This window comes from Schistocerca gregaria, chromosome 2, assembly GCF_023897955.1.
Source record: "Schistocerca gregaria isolate iqSchGreg1 chromosome 2, iqSchGreg1.2, whole genome shotgun sequence".
Classification (NCBI taxonomy): Eukaryota; Metazoa; Arthropoda; class Insecta; order Orthoptera; family Acrididae; genus Schistocerca; species Schistocerca gregaria.
The window spans coordinates 426,743,715-426,765,756 of NC_064921.1; the positions used below are offsets into that span (position 1 = coordinate 426,743,715).

General features: G+C 44.5%; 1 protein-coding gene across 1 annotated transcript in view; it reads right to left on the reverse strand.

Moving 5' to 3' along the window:
* Positions 1 to 22,042, reverse strand: part of LOC126324132 (uncharacterized) — a 41,746-nt gene that overhangs the window by 9,720 nt on the left and 9,984 nt on the right. The window contains exon 2 of the mRNA XM_049994938.1: positions 11,124 to 12,013. Within this exon, the coding sequence (XP_049850895.1) occupies positions 11,124 to 11,987 (864 nt within the window). The 5' untranslated portion in view covers positions 11,988 to 12,013. The remainder of the gene's footprint in view (positions 1 to 11,123; positions 12,014 to 22,042) is intronic.

Here is a 22,042-nt window from a genome sequence, read left to right on the forward strand (position 1 = left end):
AACACGTTGGGTGGTACGGGACACATGCGGACTTGCATTGTCCTGTTGGAACAGCAAGTACCCTTGCCGGTCTAGGAATGGTAGAACGATGGGTTCGATGACGGTTTGGATGTACCGTGCACTATTCAGTGTCCCCTCGACGATCACCAGAGGTGTACGGCCAGTGTAGGAGATCGCTCCCCACACCATGATGCCGGGTGTTGGCCCTGTGTGCCTCGGTCGTATGCAGTCCTGATTGTGGCGCTCACCTGCACGGCGCCAAACACGCATACGACCATCATTGGCACCAAGGCAGAAGCGACTCTCATCGCTGAAGACGACACGTCTCCATTCGTCCCTCCATTCACGCCTGTCGCGACACCACTGGAGGCGGGCTGCACGATGTTGGGGCGTGAGCGGAAGACGGCCTAACGGTGTGCGGGACCGTAGCCCAGCTTCATGGAGACGGTTGCGAATGGTCCTCGCCGATACCCCAGGAGCAACAGTGTCCCTAATTTGCTGGGAAGTGGCGGTGCGGTCCCCTACGGCACTGCCTAGGATCCTACGGTCTTGGCGTGCATCCGTGCGTCGCTGCGGTCCGGTCCCAGGTCGACGGGCACGTGCACCTTCCGCCGACCACTGGCGACAACATCGATGTACTGTGGAGATCTCACGCCCCACATGTTGAGCAATTCGGCGGTACGTCCACCCGGCCTCCCGCATGCCCACTATACGCCCTCGCTCATAGTCCGTCAACTGCACATACGGTTCACGTCCACGCTGTCGCGGCATGCTACCAGTGTTAAAGTCTGCGATGGAGCTCCGTATGCCACGGCAAACTGGCTGACACTGACGGCGGCGGTGCACAAATGCTGCGCAGCTAGCGCCATTCGACGGCCAACACCGCGGTTCCTGGTGTGTCCGCTGTGCCGTGCGTGTGATCATTGCTTGTACAGCCCTCTCGCAGTGTCCGGAGCAAGTATGGTGGTGTCAATGTGTTCTTTTTTCCATTTCCAGGAGTGTAAAATGTTGGGCGACAGCGCAATTATTGGCTTGGAGGAGGTAGGTATGCCGCTGATTTTTCTACGATGCCTACCCGTAGTGTGCGTGTCGTTTGCTCCATGTCAGATTTGCAGCATTCGCATGGAATTGTGTAAACGTCTGCCTTGCCCAACTCTAAGTCGTCTTTAACAGATCCCAACACCGCCGATATTTTTGAAGTAGGACGAAAAACTGTTTTACCTTTATGTCTTCTTAACATTCTCCCTATTTAGGCCGAAATATTTCCAGTTTATGGTAAATAAGCAGTCCTTTTGAAGGCCTAATTCCCTTGTTAGCCTTAGGGTTTGTGCGCTTGTAGTTCTCTCTGTACTTGCGGTGACGAATACATGTTGTTCTGTAAAAGAGTTTGCAAGTGGTCCAGTTTCGTTTGCAGACTGCCGCCCCCCCCCCCCCCTCCCTCCCAGAGAAGGTATGAGCTATCCCAAAGAAAGCAAGTGTTGACAGATGTGAAAATTACCGAACTATCAGTTTAATAAGTCACAGTTGCAAAATACTAACACGAATTCTTTACAGACGAATGGAAAAACTAGTAGAAGCCGACCTCGGGGAAGATCAGTTTGGATTCCGTAGAAATATTGGAACACGTGAGGCAATACTGACCCTACGACTTATCTTAGAAGCTAGGTTAAGGAAAGGCAAATCTATGTTCCTAGCATTTGTAGACTTAGAGAAAGCTTTTGAAAATGTTGACTGGAATACTCTCTCTCAAATTCTGAAGGTGGCAGGGTCAAAATACAAGGAGCGAAAAGCTATTTACAATTCGTACAGAAATCAGATGGCAGTTATAAGAGTAGAGGGACATGAAAGGAAAGCAGTGTTTGGGAAGGGAGTGAGACAGGGTTGTAGCCTCTCCCCGATGTTGTTCAATCTGTATACTGAGCAAGCAGTAAAGGAAACAAAAGAAAAAATCGGAGTAGGTATTAAAATCCATGGAGGAGAAATAAAGACTTTAAGGTTCGCCGATGACATTGTAATTCTGTCAGAGACAGCAAAGGACTTGGAAGAGCAGTTGAACGGAATGGATAGTGTCTTGAAAGGAGGATATAAGATGAACATCAACAAAAGGAAAACAAAGATAATGGAATGTAGTCGAATTAAGTCGGGTGATGCTGAGGGCATTACATTAGGAAATGAGACACTTAAAGTAGTAAGGATGTTCTGCTATTTGGGGAGCAAAATAACTGATGATGGTCGAAGTAGAGAGGATATAAAATGTAGACTGGCAATGGCAAGGAAAGCGTTTCTGAAGAAGAGAAATTTTTTAACATCTAGTATTGATTTAAGTGTTGGGAAGTCGTTTCTGAAAGTATTTGAATGGAGTGTAGCCATGTATGGCAGTGAAACGTGGACGATAAATAGTTTAGACAAGAAGAGAATAGAAGCTTTCGAAATATGGTGCTACAGAAGAATGCTGAAGATTAGATGGGTAGATCACATAACTAATGAGGAGGTATTAAATAGAATTGGGGAGAAGAGGAGCATGTGGTACAACTTGACTAGAAGAAGGGATCACTTGGAAGGACATGTTCTGAGGCATCAAGGGATCACAAGTTTAGTACTGGAGGGCAGCGTGGAGGGTAAAAATCGTAGTGGGAGACCAAGAGATGAATACACTAAACAGATTCAGAAGGATGTAGGTTGCAGTAGGTACTGGGAGATGAAGAAGCTTGCACAGGATAGAGTAGCATGGAGAGCTGAATCAAACCAGTCTCAGGACTGAAGACCACAACAACAACAAGGCACCTTTAATGGGATTTAGAAAGATACAGTTTGTTTTGATATTGATATGTGTTATTGTAAGATTAATAATAGACCACCACAAAAATAAAGGTAAACATGATGAACAGTGTGAAGAAAACTTTCGGAATATAAAAGTGCACTTATGTTTCGGAAATGACCTCCAGAACACATGAGAGGAAATTTTCAGATGCCAACAAACGCGACGTGAACTGTTTCATAATCTAAAAATAACATATATCAAAACAAAGTTGTAATGTTCTAGAACCCACTGAAGACGCCTTACGGTAAAAAAATGGCGAAACACGTATGGGAGAAATAAATTACAGTGCAACAAGAGAAGGCGGTACTATTTATAAAACAAATACTTGGATTTTCAGCAACCACTATATCAAGAACGTACCTGTCGAAGGAACCCGCACGCCTCTTACGTCAACTGCTGAAGACAGGAATCTCTGGCAGTTATAGCGGTGAGAGGCTATAGAGAACGAATGTATCGCCATTTTCGCCATTTTAGTGATCTAGGAAAACATACACAATGTGATCAAAAGTATCCGGACACCCTCAAAAACATACGTTTCTCAGGTGCATTGTGTTGCCTCCTATTTGCCAGGTACTCCATATCAGCGACCTCAATAGTCATTAAACATCGTGAGAGAGCAGAACGGGGTGCTCCGTGGAAGTTGCTCAGGTGATTAGGTGGCACTTGTGTCACACGTCTGTATGCGGTATTTCCACACTCCTAAACATCCCTAGGTCCACTGTTTCCGATGTGATACGAAGAGGACACGTGAAAGGATACGCACAGCACAAAAGAGTATAGGCCGACCTCGTCTGTTGACTAACAGAGACCGCCTACAGTTGAAGAGTGTCATGGTTGAGCGGCTCCTCATAAGCCACACATCACGCCGGTAAATGCCAAACGACGCTTCACTTGTAAACATTGGACGATTGAACAGTGGAGAAACGTTGTGTGGAGTGACGAATCACGATACACAATGTGGCGATCCGATGGCAGGGTGTGAGTATGGCGAATGCACGGTGAACGTCATTTGCCAGCGTGTGTAGTGCGAACAGTAAAATTTCACGACTGTGGCGTAATAGTTGCACAACAATAGCATCCGTGTAATGGACGGGCCTACACAGAGTCTTGATCTGAATCTCATAGAATACCTTTGGAACGTTTTGGGAATGCCACCTTTGTGCGAGGCGTCACCGACCGACATCGACATCTCTCCTCAGTGCAACACTCCGTGAAGAAGGGGCTGCCATTCCACACAAACCTTCCAGCACAAGGCTAAGGGTGGACAAACACCATATTGAATTCCAGCATTGCCAATGGAGGGCGCCACGAACTTGTAAGTCATTTTCCGCCAGGTGTCCGAATACTTTTTGTGGTGTGCGTACTGTAAGACCTTCAGTACACACACCATCAGATTATTTGACTTGTCGCTCTAACAAAGTAGGCGCGTGTCAGCAATGTGTCTCGTGGTCTTCTCGTGGCGTATTTATCTTCTGCCGTTAGGTCAGATGATAGAAATGCCACTCGCACGCTTAGAGTAGCAGATTGACGGTGACCAACTTTAAACAGAACTTGATTAATTTTCACACACATTTATTAAAATAATAACAAGCATAAAAATTCTTAACTTGGTTCTGGATGCTATTTACAATTGACACTCTGAAGTTCCTTTTGTACTGGTACGCTAAGAAATGAAAGAGGAAGCCGCCTAGTAGAATTTTGCACAGAGCACAACTTAATCATAGCTAACACTTGGTTTAAGAATCATGAAAGAAGGTTGTATACGTGGAAGAACCCTGGAGATACTAAAAGGTATCAGATAGGTTATATAATGGTAAGACAGAGATTTAGGAACCAGGTTTTAAGTTGTAAGACATTTCCAGGGGCAGATGTGGACTCTGACCACAATCTATTGGTTATGACCTGTAGATTAAAACTGAAGAAACTGCAAAAATGTGAGAAATTAAGGAGATGGGACCTGGATAAACTGAAAGAACCAGAGGTTGTACAGAGTTTCAGAGAGAGCATAAGGGAACAATTGACAGGAATAGGGGAAAGAAATACAGTAGAAGAAAAATGGGTAGCTCTGAGGGATGTAGTAGTGAAGGCAGCAGAGGATAAAGTAGGTACAAAGACGAGGGCTGCTAGAAATCCTTGGGTAACAGAAGAAATATTGAATTTAATTGATGAAAGGAGAAAATATAAAAATGCAGTAAATGAAGCAGGCAAAAATGAATACAAAGGTCTCAAAAATGAGATCGTCAGGAAGTGCAAAATGGCTAAACAGGGATGGCTAGAGGACAAATGTAAGGATGTAGAAGCTTATCTCACTAGGGGTAAGATAGATACTGCCTACAGGAAAATTAAAGAGACCTTTGGAGAGAAGAGAACCACGTGTATGATTATCAAGAGCTCAGATGGCAGCCCAGTTCTAAGCAAAGAAGGGAAGGCAGAAAGGTGGAAGGAGTATATAGAAGGTTTATACAAGGGCGATGTACTTGAGGACAATATTATGGAAATAGAAGAGGATGTAGATGAAGACGAAATGGGAGATACGATACTGCGTGAAGAGTTTGACAGAGCACTGAAAGACCTGAGTCGAAACAAGGCCCCCGGAGTAGACAACATTCCATTAGAACTACTGACGGCCTTGGGAGAGCCAGTCATGACAAAACTCTACCAGCTGGTGAGCAAGATGTATGAGACAGGCGAAATACCCTCAGACTTCAAGAAGAATATAATAATTCCAATACCAAAGAAAGCAGGTGCTGACAGATGTGAAAATTACCGAACTATCAGTTTAATAAGCCACGGCTGCAAAATACTAACGCGAATTCTTTACAGACGAATGGAAAAACTGGTAGATGCAGACCTCGGGGAGGATCAGTTTGGATTCCGTCGAAATGTTGGAACACGTGAGGCAATACTGACCTTACGACTTATCTTAGAAGAAAGATTAAGAAAAGGCAAACCTACGTTTCTAGCATTTGTAGACTTAGAGAAAGCTTTTGACAATGTTGACTGGAATACTCTTTTTCAAATTCTAAAGGTGGCAGGGGTAAAATACAGGGAGCGAAAGGCTATTTATAATTTGTACAGAAACCAGATGGCAGTAATAAGAGTCGAGGGGCATGAAAGGGAAGCAGTGGTTGGGAAAGGAGTGAGACAGGGTTGTAGCCTCTCCCCGATGTTATTCGATCTGTATATTGAGCAAGCAGTAAAGGAAACAAAAGAAAAATTTGGAGTAGGTATTAAAATTCATGGAGACGAAGTAAAAACTTTGAGGTTCGCCGATAACATTGTTATTCTGTCAGAGACGGCAAAGGACTTGGAAGAGCAGTTGAACGGAATGGACAGTGTCTTGAAAGGAGGATATAAGATGAACATTAACAAAAGCAAAACGAGGATAATGGAATGCAGTCAAATTAAATCGGGTGATGCTGAGGGAATTAGATTAGGAAATGAGACACTTAAAGTAGTAAAGGAGTTTTGCTATTTAGGAAGTAAAATAACTGATGATGGTCGAAGTGGAGAGGATATAAAATGTAGACTGGCAATGGCAAGGAAAGCGTTTCTGAAGAAGAGAAATTTGTTAACATCGAATATAGATTTATGTATCAGGAAGTCGTTTCTGAAAGTATTTGTTTGGAGTGTAGCCATGTATGGAAGTGAAACATGGACGATTACTAGTTTGGACAAGAAGAGAATAGAAGCTTTCGAAATGTGGTGCTACAGAAGAATACTGAAGATAAGGTGGATAGATCACGTAACTAATGAGGAGGTATTGAATAGGATTGGGGAGAAGAGAAGTTTGTGGCACAACTTGACTAGAAGAACGGATCGGTTGGTAGGACATGTTTTGAGGCATCAAGGGATCACAAATTTAGCATTGGAGCGCAGCGTGGAGGGTAAAAATCGTAGAGGGAGACCGAGAGATGAGTACACTAAGCAGATTCAGAAGGATGTAGGTTGCAGTAGGTACTGGGAGATGAAGCAGCTTGCACAGGATAGAGTAGCATGGAGAGCTGCATCAAACCAGTCTCAGGACTGAAGACAACAACAACAACAACGTTAATCTTATTCTCACATATATCTCTGATACTTGACAAAAGTGTCTACACATTTATCTTCATGGCTATGTACAGGAATATGGTAATCTTGTTAGGTGCAGACTGAAACTTGACTATAGACTGGTACAGACAAATGTAGAACTCGTACAGACAAATGCAGGCTGATGCAGACTGACTAATCGGAGGTCTCTACACTCGTTCTAATACCTCGCGCGTACATGTATCACTGCGCGAGTGTGATCCGCGAGGAGAAAAGGTTCTACGTTAGCAGCAACCTCATTGGCTGCGTTACATATTAATACGCGGATCAGCGGAAGCAGAATTTGGTCCATCTCTAGGGCAGCGCCATATCGTAGTTCGGAGACGGACGAGAGCTGCGCCTGCGCTGTTGTGCTTAGCGGGGCGCGCTCTAGTGGGAAAGTTGTGTACACGCTGACTACGCGGAACTATGTACACAACACTTTTGATCACATAGTGCAGGTAGCCACGTCACTCGGGATGCTGGACAACCTCCTTGACATCCAAATGAGAAAGGAGTGTTCATCACACTGGTCTCACTCAAATTATCTGGAACCACGTACTAGCTACGGGGCAAACAGGTTACAGCAAGCACCTACACAGCTGGGGAGCACGAATGCTGCTGTCGAACGGTCAAAAGTGGAAAATAGGCATTGCTGTAACGAGAAGAAGCTACTGGCAATAGCTACGGGTTCTTTGGTTGTTCTGGTGGAAGGCTTATCAAACCGGAACACATGAAATACTAGTTCACTTCATTACATAAATGAATAAAAGATTTACTTTGACGCAGTTCTTTGCCACAGGATTACGGGATATTTTAGAATTGTTATTGACTATGAAAATATCACGCGATGGATTAAGTAACGTACTATTCTCCTGAGGTACAATGTTCAATATTTACTAAAGAACTAGCTCTTTAGAAAGTTTAACAAATCGCTCCTTCAGATGAGGTCACGAAATGGGCAGAGCTCTTGCATGCCTGATACTATACTGATCTCAGCACGAGTACACTAAACGTCCGCAGTTCGTGGTCTAGTGGCTAACGTTCTAACGTTCTGCCGGGTTAGCTTCCTAGCCAGGTTGGGGATTTTCTCTGCCTGGAGACTGGGTGTTTGTGTTGTCATCATCATCATTAGTGACAATGGCTCGAGTGGACCGTGTAAAGTATTGGACTGTGTAGCAATTGGGAATCTGTGCCGGCGCTGACGATCGCGCAGTTAAACGCCCCACAAACCAAACATCATCATCATCAACACTGAAAAGGAAGCCGCTTCTCTGCAGTGCCTCACACTAGTTGTTTGAAATTGCAGCTAGCCCTCGCTAATGCTTTTATCAGGCGTGTTCAGTTGTGATATATGTTGGCACCGCCCTGTAAGAGTGTTTCTGTGGAAGTCACATTGTAATGCCGGAAATGCATATCCTCCTGTTTCCATCTATTGTACTATAAACTTTTTTCCTTTATTTGTTACCTAAAGATATGATATTTCTATGTCTTCATATACTGTAATTGTTTTACTATATATATGTGTGTCGATGTGTAATTGGTTTGTTCGCAAATATTATTTGTATTTTTACGCTGGGTCTTGCCTAGGGAAAACTATGCTATCGAACGAATACATTGATAGGTCGTGTGGAGAACCAAAGTGTTTAGGATCTTTCGCAGTGTTAACTCTGCCGCATGGAGCGCGGGCAGTGGGAGTCTGGCTGGGGCAGGGCGGTGGAGCAGGTGTGTTGTGTGACGCTCCCGCGAGCTGGCAGCATGTAATTGCGCTCGGCTTGCTGTGATAGTTTCTGACACGGTGTCGCGGACGGGAAGCTTTAGCTGGCGTACATCAAGAGCCCGTTTCGCCTGGTGACCGTGTCGAGAAGAAGGCGCGCCAACATCCAGCTTCTGCAACAGCGACGGCCGACAATGAGTGACTGTCGCCACCTCCTCGATCGACGGCTTCAAACCTTCAATCAATCAACAAGTAAGACTGGAAGCACGTAAAGTTTTAGAACTATATGGCAGATCTCAGCTTTTCAAACTGTTGCATCACTAAATTACAGCAACGTAGCATGAACCTTTGTTGCTCATTGTCTCAATTGCATTTCCAAGCAGAGTCTTTCCGGAATGAACCCGAGTGTTGTTGAAATTCAAACGCCAACATTAAAGTAATATCATTCTATTTCACTGCTTTAATTTCAAAGTTCAGTCAAGGTATTCATAGCTGGCTACAATATTTAGATTACATGAGCACAAATAAAGAGTGCGAGTTTTGTTACCGTATTTTAGCTTACCTATGACTGCCGCACAGCTTGGTACGTACAAAATTTTACTATTGTTAATTGTTCAAAATCATTTAATTCAAGTTCAAAGTTAAATCTCTTATACCAAATTGCGTAGATTCAAGTTGCTTTTGAAATGATCGTTGAGGTAGCCCAAGACTAACCTTTTTTTACTGAATTTCAATATGCTTCAGAAACTATTAATTTAATTTCAGTTTTCAATTTTCCGGTTTTATTAATTCTTTTGCTAAATTAGGTCAGAGTGTAGCGAAATTTATTACTTCTGACAAACTTTCAGTTTTCACACTACACGTGTCAACCCTCAGTTGCCACGCTTCTAGTGCTAATTATATGTGTAATAACCTTTCTTTTTCAGTTACTATAGTAATTGTCCATAGGACTGGCGACCGTAATTTCCCCAAAATCTCAAATATCTATTTACCGCTAGTTAATTGTTAATGTAACGGCCGCACATTTAGTTTCTTTATTAACTTAACCCCTTTTCAAAATTAATTTCCACCAGTTTCATTTGCATTTTTTCTTTCATTTAGAAGTAACCCTTTCCTCCCTCTTTACCGACAGATTAACTTCGGTGACGATTGCTTTTCCCAAATTTCCGTTAGGTACACGCGGTTTAATTTTTCACTGTCATTAAGGTCGATAAGTGAGGAGGAGGTTACAACATGCGGCATTGAGGAAAAACGTACCGCCTCCAAACAGGGCACCATTCACTCAGATGGTGAAGGTAACAACGTGTGGTGTACGTTTACGTTGAGTGAAGTTTGTCTTGTTAGTCCCGGCGAAATTTCTTACAAGCGAACACTGCGGGATCACTCAGGTGCAGCCAGGAGTTTCCACCGTCTACCTGGAACTACGGTGTTTTGTAAGCGTCATCAGGGCGAAAGAAGGTGTGAAAAGACTATGTCTGTAATTAAATTGCTCAACAGTGTTGTTGGTAGCCAATTCATTACTGTACAGTAAAATGGGAGCCTCTTGCAGATTACAGCTTGCTACATGCCTCCGTTCGAGCTGTAATTATCGGTGGTAGTTTATTATTACCCTTTTACACTCGCTATCGAAGAGTAATCGGGAGTTTCTCAATAATTAAGTAACCAAAAGTTACTAAAATTTTGCCATTTATGAAGTGCAGACTCCACATGCTCTGACTGGACATTTAAATATCTTTTACCAGACCTACTAGCTCACAAATAAAAGTACCACTTGTAAACAATCCGTGAATGTAACTGACACTAACAGCTAAGTTGTTGGTGCGTAATATGTACTACAGTGTCTCAAGCAGACTCCTCTTGGAAACTCCTGAAATTACTTCTGTATCTGCACGTGATTATCACCTCCAGGTGACGTACCGATTCTACCTGTTGAGAAGTTTTTACACATATACATATGCTTTAGTAATAGTTGGTATTGTATTAAAACTGAATCTTCTCGAATATCTAGAAATACTGAATCCACTTAGTTAACTCTACCCATGGAGACCACAACATATTCAGCAATGTACTAAGAAGGATAAAAAAAATTTGCCACATATTTTATGTTACGTTCTGCCCAGACATCTATAGTAAAGACTACAAAATATAAGAGGCAGCCAAATGAAAACGAGACAGGTGGAAAAACGGTAAGTAAACCGTTTATTATTTCAAAAGTAAACGCCACGCTGTAAGTGTAAATACATTTCTCTCATTGTGAGACAATAGCATGAACGCGTTGATGAAAAAAATGTTTGTCGTTGCCGATGTAACCATGATCGTACCCATGTGTGCAGCTCTTCATTCAAAGCAAACCGACGACCATGAATGTCTATGGAAGTGGCATGGAGAGAGAAATCAGGACTGTAGGAAGGACGTGTTTGCTTACTGTGTTTCCATATAACTCGTTTTCATTCCACATCCCATTGCAGAACTGGAAGATGATATGAATATTACCGAACAATTAAAGCTCAATCTCACCTGAAAATCAACTAGACGGACTTCTGATACTTCTCCATTCGTGTACTTAAACATCATGTTGTTCTTCCAGCAGTCACCATGGGTCAATACCATAAGCTTTGTTTGCCTCTTGATTTTCTCCATTACTTCATATGATAAATCGAGGAAGCGGTCAGCAAAAGCCCTGTATTTTTCTGAATATTTCTCATAACCAGGACATTTGTCAAGCTCATTGGCTAGTCCTACCATAATCTTCTTGGCCATAGTTCCTAGGAACTGTCGAGCGCTTTGGTCTGTGAACATGTGGAAACTGAACGTGTCCTTGTAGTGGGGCTGTTTACATAGTACGTACACTGAGGCAGCGTGCAGCCGTGCATACGCCCGCAGCGCGACTTCACAGTGTTTGAGGTCCAATGGCTGGCCAGCCTGAGCCAGCCTGAATCCAGCTGCTGACAGGTCCTCCAGCACTAAGAAGGGTGAGGGCTGTCGGCCATATTGGTAGCACTTGGCCGCTATTGGCCGGAACTCCTCATTCTCCAGTGCTGCCAACTGCTCGTGGACTTGCGGCATCACATTGTGCAGCATCTCTCCTTCGATCCTGAACACATCACATTTTTCTATGAGATCCTTGAGCAGATGACCAGCCTCAATAACCGTTTTCACTATCATGGTTTTCTTCTCTGTCTGCTCACTGCCTTCATATCTCAGATTGGCAGTGAGTCTGAACATCAAGCTTCCATAGCCAGCTCCTTCAGGATTTGCGTACTGGATGTTCATGGAATCGACGGTAATTTTCTTTCGTTCTGCATTCTTCAAAGCAGATTCTATGAAACCATGATTTATCCATGAAGGCGGTGGAACTCGCGTATCAGTTGATAATTCCATGTTGTTGGCTTGTCTTGGATCTAAATCTGTGGACAGGATAAAACACAGCATCATTGCATGCATAGTCAATGATCTCTACACCCTATAAATGGTTCAAATGCCTCTAAGCACCACAGGACTTAACATCTGAGGTCATCAGTCCTCTAGACTTAGAACTACTTGAACCGAACTAACCTAAGGACAACACACACATCCATGCCCGATGCAGGATTCGAACCTGATCTGCGACCACAGCAACAGCGCGATTCCGGACTGAAGCGACTAGAACCGTTCGGCCACAGCGGCCGGCTGTACGCCCTATAGGTATGCATTATGTGAACAAAGGCAGTGAGTCAAACCAACTACATTCTCTAACCATCCATCTCTTTCTCTTTCGTTCTCACTCTCTTTCAGATACATATCCCCTCCCATCCCCCCCCCCCCCTCACCCCCACCACCAACACAAACATACACACTCATACAACCACAGAAATCATCTCTTCGTCACACATTATATCCCTTCTCGCTTGGTGTGATTAGGAAATTACATGCTTGCTTTATTCGTACCGGTACTTTGAAGCTAGTGAAACGAATTATTGTCGGTACTGAATTGTTTTGATTCAGTATAGCATTGATTCAGTTGTGACGCTATGGCTGATGTCAGCGCATACCATTACACTGGCGAGAAGTAATTGGTGGCATGGGTGTGTCAGTTTTAATTGGACAGAAAGAATTATGGTGTACAGATCTAGAAAGTAATCTTGTGATGAAAAACGAAATCACTATGACAAGTCACTTTAACACTATTTATCAGATGACTGAATAATGGTTCATTAATGAAGTAAAATGTGCAATTGGTGAAATATCAGAATTTAATTCGTAAAATTTGGTGACAAAATAGCGGCTAAACTTCAAGTACTGTTGTGAAAAATGCAAGATGTTTAATAACGGAAGGATGTGGATCGACGTTTGTGAGTTTCTTATCTGACAACGCCATGGAGCAGCGATTTGCTTCCTGGTTGGTTGGTTGGTTGGTTTGAGGCAGGGGACCACACATCCTAGCATTTGCCTGAAGCGATTTAGAGAAAAAGCGGAAAACCTAAATCAGGCTGACCGGACGTGGGTCTGAACCGTCCTCCTCCCGAATGCGAGTCCCGAGTGCTAAACACTGCACCACCTCACTCGGCGCTTACTGCCGTGTTGGGACAGTTTCTAAATGCCATGGCTCACTTGTGACTGTTGTGCTTAAAATTTGTGCGACGTATGGAAGTTCACATAGAAGTTTTCTCGACTAAGGAAAATGCTCATTATATGAAAGAGTTGGGAAAGGAGTCGGCCTCGTGTTTTGATATGGGCCTGGAAGTCAGCACAATACCTGTTCGACTCATAGTTTGTCGAAAGGTGTGTGAATGGAAATTCTGATTTAGATACGTTGAGGACTTGCTTAATATCTCAGTATGAAACAAGGGAATCATATGGAATGTGTCGTTACAGTAGAACAGACCTGCTTTTCGTGTGACTGAGTTCATTGACGAACGATTTGGAGGCCACTGGATTCGGTGTGGTTCAGCAGCACGTCTAACCCGGCTCAAATGGCCACCACAAAGTCTGGACCATACTACACCAGACTACTCACTACTGGAAACAATCAAGTCCTGTGTCGCTCAATATCGGTTAAAGACTGTTGAAATTTTGCATAAAAGTTTTGAGAGAAACATGGGACGCCTTCCGTCTGTACCGGACGTCGCATGAAAGACGTGATGGATGTTTTTATTTCTTTTTATGACTCCTGATGCAGGTCGCAAAACTAAATTGTAGATATCTGCCAAATCTAAAGGGTGTATCGAAAAATATATAGGAAATGGGAGGGCCGGTAAAGTCGGTTACAACAAGCATATTTCACATAGCAAACCATACCGGCATCCCTCAGCGTATGGCATTGGCGCCGTTGAACAGCGTCACGCGCCTTGAGAGTAGTTACATAATACACTCCTGGAAATTGAAATAAGAACACCGTGAATTCATTGTCCCAGGAAGGGGAAACTTTATTGACACATTCCTGGGGTCAGATACATCACATAATCACACTGACAGAACCACAGGCACATAGACACAGGCAACAGAGCATGCACAATGTCGGCACTAGTACAGTGTATATCCACCTTTCGCAGCAATGAAGGCTGCTATTCTCCCATGGCGACGATCGTAGAGATGCTGGATGTAGTCCTGTGGAACGGCTTGCCATGCCATTTCCACCTGGCGCCTCAGTTGGACCAGCGTTCGTGCTGGACGTGCAGACCGCGTGAGACGACGCTTCATCCAGTCCCAAACATGCTCAATGGGGGACATATCCGGAGATCTTGCTGGCCAGGGTAGTTGACTTACACCTTCTGGAGCACGTTGGGTGGTACGGGATACATGCGGACGTGCACTGTCCTGTTGGAACAGCAAGTTCCCTTGCCGGTCTAGGAATGGTAGAACGATGGGTTCGACGACGGTTTGGATGTACCGTGCACTATTCAGTGTCCCCTCGACGATCACCAGAGGTGTACGGCCAGTGTTGGAGATCGCTTCCCACACCATGATGCCGGGTGTTGGCCCTGTGTGCCTCGGTCGTATGCAGTCCTGATTGTGGCGCTCACCTGCACGGCGCCAAACACGCATACGACCATCATTGGCACCAAGGCAGAAGCGACTCTCATCGCTGAAGACGACACGTCTCCATTCGTCCCTCCATTCACGCCTGTCGCGACACCACTGGAGGCGGGCTGCACGATGTTGGGGCGTGAGAGGAAGACGGCCTAACGGTGTGCGGGACCGTAGCCCAGCTTCATGGAGACGATTGCGAATGGACCTCGCCGGTACCCCAGGAGCAATAGTGTCCCTAATTTTGCTGGGAAGTGGCGGTGCGGTCCCCTACGGCACTGCGTAGGATCCTACGGTCTTGGCGTGCATCCGTGCGTCGCTGCGGTCCGGTCCCAGGTCGACGGGCACGTGCACCTTCCGCCGACCACTGGCGACAACATCGATGTACTGTGGAGACCTCACGCCCCACGTGTTGAGCAATTCGGTGGTACGTCCACCCGGCCTCCCGCATGCCCACTATACGCCCTCGCTCAAAGTCCGTCAACTGCACATACGGTTCACGTCCACGCTGTCGCGGCATGCTACCAGTGTTAAAGACTGCGATGGAGCTCCGTTTGCCACGGCAAACTGGCTGACACTGACGGCGGCGGTGCACAAATATTGCGCAGCTACCGCCATTCGACGGCCAACACCGCGGTTCCTGGTGTGTCCGCTGTGCCGTGCGTGTGATCATTGCTTGTACAGCCCTCTCGCAGTGACCGGAGCAAGTATGGTGGGTCTGACACACCGGTGTCAATGTGTTCTTTTTTCCATTTCCAGGAGTGTATGCCATCTGAGACGTCATTGTAACGGTTTTGCAGGTCAACATTTACAATGAATTTGTGGCCTCAAGGTAAATAAGAAGTCAGTATGAAGTTACATAACCATAATTTGAGAATAGTTACAAAAAGTTCTCGAAATTACTCCCCTGCTCGAATGCACGCCATGCAACGAAGCTGGAGTGACTATCGCACTCTTTCAAACACTCTTGGAAAAGAGGAAATTGCATCAGAGGCGATATCAGCTTTTCATCAATCTCAGTACGTGTTGAATAGACAACAAAGTTCATGTGGACCCAGAAGAGGTAATCAGTGGGCTTGAAGCCGGTAGAACGTACAGGCCATACCAACGGCCCACCGCGGCCTATCCAGTTCTCACCAAAAGTTTCATCCAAATGCATTCGCACTGCATATGCGAAGTGCCCAGGTGAAATAATGTTGTACCACATTCTTTATTGTTCGTTAAGTGGAACGTGTTCCAAAAACTCTGTCAGATTTTCTCGTAATAAGAGCAAGTATCCGTTTGCGTTCAGTCGCCGGAGCAACATCTATGAGCACTTGTCCGCGAAAGGCAAAGGTCCCGAGTTCGAGTCTCGGTCCGGCACACAGTTTTAATCTGCCAAGAAGTTTCATATCAACGCACACTCCACTGCAGAGTGAAAATTTCATTCTGAGCACAACCCTATCAAATAGCTCTGATCACTATGGGACTTAACATCTGTGGTCATCAGTCCCCTAGAACTTAGAACTACTTAAACCTAACTAACCTAAGGACATCACACACATCCATGCCCGAGGCAGGATTCGAACCTGCGACCGTAGCAGTCGCGCGGTTCCGGACTGCGCGCCTAGAACCGCTAGACCACCGCGGCCGGCCACACACAACCCTATCACTGAATTGTTCACAGTAACACATTCTCTGCCCTACCTTCCCGTTTCACCATTTTCTGCTGCTGTTGGTACTACCCTATACTCAACTGACCAAAAATTCTTGTCTTCTTTCCATTTCACTTCGCTGACCCCTGCTATATCTATATTCAAACTTTGCATTTCCCTTTTCATATTTTATAGCTTCCTCCACGCCCTGACTCGTAGAACGTTATCATTTCCTCGGTTCTTCAATCTTTTTCTCATGGTCGCCTCCTCCTGGTACCATGGCGTGAATAAAAAAAAATCCTACGTAAATGGATAATGATAAAAAACATCGAAGCACAGTGTGGTACAAAAAGTATGAATAACATGCCACAATCTCACAAGATGACGGTAATGAAGAAGGAAAAACGGCCAGGTGCGTTAGTAGAAATTGAAATCACATACCCTCGATTTGCAAACGTCACCATTATCTGTAGTCAAGGAATGAGTTGAATGCGTAATATGGTCCAACAAGACTCTGACAGTATGTAGTTAAAAACGTCATCGTGAGCGAGGTAGGTTGTAAACCAGCCGATAGAATTTAAGACCAAAAATCTTATACCTGAATAAAAATAAACTCTGAGCTTATAAGAAAACAAGAGAGGAAGTTGAAACTACAAAGGAGAGAAGTTGCGTTATACCGTTAACTGGCAACTTGCTATATGTAAGAAACAAATCCTTCGTAATTGACAATAGTTCAAACCAAAAATCTAGAACGTTTGCAGCTAGGTGCAAATAATTAAAAAATATGAAAATAACAAGGGAAAGATGTTGATTTTACAAGACATAGAAGCTACCTTATTTACACACATCAAAAATGTTTTGCATCACCCCGGTTCCTGGAACTCCTGAAGATAGACGCTGGCTGTGGATATTGTATTACAGACACAGTCCCTTTGACTGTACAGAGATGTCACTAAACCCGCCCAAAGATTTAAACAACCACGCTTGAGCAGCGCCTAATAGACGGATGGAGTCCAACAACCGATCAGTTACAGTCATTCCATCAGGAAAGAGGTACACGGCTCTTACTGTCTGAAGTTCAACCACGCCTAGACGGTCAATACCGCGGTTCTATCGCGTCCCCATTGTTACTTTACGCCAGAAAGGCTCTCAAGGGAAGTATCCAGGCATCTGCAAGTGAACCAAAGCGATGTTGTTCGGACATTGATGAGATACAGAGAGACTACAGCTGTCGATGAAATGCCTCGCTAAGGCCGCCCAAGGGATACTACTGCAGTGGATGACCGCTACCTACGGATTATGGCTCGGAGGAACCATGATAGCAACGCCGCCATGTTGAATAATGCTTTTCGTGCAGCCACAGAATGCCGTGTTACGACTTAAACTGTGCGCTACAGGCTGCATGATGCTCCCGACGTTTATGGCGAAGTCCATCTTTGCAACCAGGACACCATGCAGCGCGGTACTGATGGACCCAACAACGTGCCGAATAGACCGCTCAGGATTGACATCACGTTCTCTTCACCTATGACTGTCGCATATGCCTTCAACCAGACAATCGTCGGACGTGTTTGGAGGCAACATACTGTCCAGTGAGTGCTGTTTTGGGGTGGAATTACGTGGGGCCGACGTACGCCGCTGGTGGTCATTGAAGGTGTCGTAACGTCTGTACGATACATGAATGCTATCCTCCGACCGACAGTGCAACCACATCGGCTGCATATTGGCGAGGCATTCGTCTTCATGTACGACAATTCGCACCCCCATCGTGCACATCTTATGAATGACTTCCTTCAGGATAACGACATCGCTGGACTAGAATGGCCAGCAAGTTCTCCAGACATGAACCCTATCGAACATGCCTGAGATAGGTTTAAAATGGCAGTTTACGGACGACGTGACCCACCAACCACTCTGAGGGACTTACGCCGCATCACCGTTGAGGAGTTGGACAATCTGCTCCAACAGTGCCTTGATGAGCTTGTGGACAGTATACCACGACGAATACAGACATGTAAAAGTGCACGAGGACGTGTCACTGCGTACTAGAGGTACCGGTGTGTACAGCGATCTGGATCATCACCTCTGAAGGTCTTCGCTGAATGGTGGTACAAAATGCAATGTGTGGTTTTCATGAGCAATAAAAAGGACGGAGACGATGTTTATATTGACCTCTATTCCAATTTTCTGTACAGGTTACGGAACTCTCGGAACCGAGGTGATACAAAACTTTTTGATATGTGTAGTTCCACCATATCGCCAAATTTGCTGTGAATACCGTAACTAAATGCTATCCTTAACTCAACCCAAACACCCGATGTAGCAGAAATATGTTTCCACCATTATAATTCCTTAATGGTTAACATTTCATCCGTATGATAAGGGAACACTTTCTGTGGCAGGAAATATTTTGATAATTTATGGTGAGTTCCTATGGGACCCTGGATACTGAGCATTCATTCTAGACACCCAGCGTAAATTATAGACAGCTTTCACATAGATTATCTGTGAGCAACTGTTGCCATTAGAATAGAAATAGACGTAAACATGGTTGTGCATAAATATTCCAGCACACCTTCCCTTTCTTCACTGAATGTGAACTTTTTCCTATTCGACTAATAAACTAAGCTAAAAAGGAATTGTTAAATGTGTTAATAATGATTATTATTCCACAGATGATTGCTAAATATTAGATAATATTTCGTTTCAGCACCTTCAGCGATTCTTAATTGCCTGGCAGTGGCTAGGCAGATTTTGATAGTAAATTTCCCTCTGTCCCCAGACACTCCTTCTCCCCACTAACTGAGTTGCAGTACAGCACTCGTGGCTGCCGCATCGAACTAAGTTCCAGTACAGCACTCGTAGCTGCCAAATCGCCGTGGCGAATTGGGGCCGAGGCAGTGCCAGATAAGTTTTACGTTCTGACGATAATTTATGGATTTGTAGCTATAGCTTGACGATGTCCACTATGGACAACCGATAGGTACTGTTATTCTGAAGAAGGTCAGGTTATCCCGACTGAAACCTAGGTAAATTTCTAGGTAAACGGTGCAACTGATGCTGTTCATTATTAAAATTAAAATTACTAAATGTAAGTGATGAAACTTCCGTTAAAAGGGTTACAGGAAAACAAAACTTCACTCAGATTAAACGTAACTATTAGTCACAGTTTCCTAAAATATGTATGTTAAGTAATTCACATATGCAATTATTAAAGAATGTAGGTAAAGGTTCTCTTCTGAGACCATCTTGGCATTAGAGCAGTAGCACTGCTCGTAGTGAAGATGGGTAATTCGTTTATTTTCTTCATTAGCATCGTTATCATCCTCAAAGACTAAAATGTAATAGAGAAGCTTCCGATGACCTCGACGGACAAAAAGCGTCACTGTCAAACGCGTTTCTTCGACAGGGGAATCAGATCTGGTTTATGAGTTATCTAGGTCGTTCAGGGGCCTCCTTATGCTGGATAACATCCTCACGGAGAATAACATTGTAAATATCAGACTTGCAAACGCTGCACATCTGCTACACACTTACGAGAAAACAGCAAATGTTCGCGTGAGCTTCCACCTGCTCAAATCTGCGTACATATTTACACAGTATTTTAACATGCAGTGTCCAATAAAAACGGCTCTTTAAGGTGTTATCGTTGCATTTTAAACATCCTGTTCACATTGTTAATTGTCATAAGTGCACCATTGTGCAACAAGCGTCCAAATATAAAATATATGCTGTACATGCAGGAACTTGCAAATGACTACAACTACACTACTGGCCGTTAAAGCTACTACACCACGAAGATGACGTGCTAAAGACGTGAAATTTAACCGACAGGAAGAAGATGCTGTGATATGCAAATGATTAGCTTTTCAGAGCATTCACACAAGGTTGGCGCCGGTGGTGACACCTACAACATGAGGAAAGCTTCCAACCGATTTCTCATACACAAAAGACAGTTGATCGGCATTGCCTGGTGAAACGTTGTTGTGATGCCTCGTGTAAGGAGGAGAAATGCTTACCATCACGTTTCCGACTTTGATAAAGGTCGGATTGTAGCCCATCGCGATTGCAGTTTATCGTATCGCGACATTGCTGCTCGCGTTGGTCGAGGTCCAATGACTGTTAGCAGAATATAGAATCTGTGGGTTGTAGAGGGTAATACGGAACGCCGAGATGGATCCCAACGGCCTCGTATCACTAGCACTCGAGATGACAGGCATCTTATCCGCATGGCTGTAACGGATCGTGCAGCCACGCCTCAATCCCTGAGTCAACAGATGGGGACGTTTGCAAGACAACAACTATCTGCACGAACAGTTCGACGACGCGTTCAGCAGCATGGACTATCAGCTCGGAGACCATGGCTGCGGTTACCGTTGACGCTGCGTCACAGACAGGAGCGCCTGCGATGGTGTATTCAACGACGAACCTTGGTGCACGAATGGCAAAACGTCATTTTTTCGTATGAATCCAGGTTCTGTTTACAGCATCATGATGGTCGCATCCGTGTTTGACGACATCGCGGTGAACGCACACTGGAAGCGTGTATTCGTCATCGCCATACTGGCGTATCACCCGGCGTGATGGTGTGGGGTGCCATTGGTTACACGTATCGGTCACCTCTTGTTCGGAATGACGGCACTTTGAACAGTGAACATTACATTTCAGACGTGCTACGACCCGTGGCTCTACCCTTCATTCGATCCTTGCGAAACTCTACATTTCAGCAGGATAATGCACGACCGCATGTTGCAGGTTCTGTAATAGCCTTTCTGGACACAGAAAATGTTCGACTGCTGCCCTGGCCAGCACATTCTCCAGATCTCTCACTAACTGAAAACATGTGGTCAATGGTGCCCGAGCAACTGGCTCGTCACAGTACGCCAGTGACTACTCTTGATAAACTGTGGCATCGTGTTGAACCTGCATGGGCAGCTTTACCTGTGCACGTCATCCAGGCTCTCTTTGACTCAATGCCGAGGCGCATCAAGGCCGTTATTACGGCCAGAGGTGGTTGTTCTGGGTACTGATTTCTCAGGATCTATGCACCCAAATTACTTGAAAATGTAATCACATGTCAGTTCTAGTATAATATATTTGTCCAATGAATATTCGTCTATCAACTGAATTTCTTCTTGGTGCAGCAATTTTAATGACCAGAAGTGTATAAATTACAATCTCGTGCGTCAATTGAGCAGCTTCGTAAATGTGTGGAATAACACCCCGTCGTTAAAACCTGCTTATGTCCATTTCTAATGTGAACACTATTTCGACATCAGGTATATGGACTATATGGGACGTACTGCTCTCTTACACTTACGCACGTGTGTACGTGTGCGTGCGTGCGTGCGTGTGTGTGTGTGTGTGTGTGTGTGTGTGTGTGTGTGTGTGTGTACACAGAAACGTAACGTAGAATGTTACTTGACTGCTGCCCCAAGCATGTAGACGACATAAAAATTAGAGCGCTAGCAGATTTTGTTTCCGTGAAGTCATACGGGATCATTTTGTGCTGCAAATTATCAAGTGAAGGCAAAGTTGTCCGAAGTGAAAAGCACTAATAGAAATTCAAGAACATCCTCCATACCGTGTTAACGAAACTGGAATACAGCGTAAATATTTCTAGTATTTTTGTCCCTTAATTAAATTTATCATGGGTGATTCCAAATGAATGAGACAAAAGCAAGTATTCCTGTGACTACAGTAATTACAGAAACACACATGCGGCCTGAAAGATTATGTCTTCAACGGGTATTCACAGATGTTAGACATGGGTTCCATTTGTGACAAGCACATATC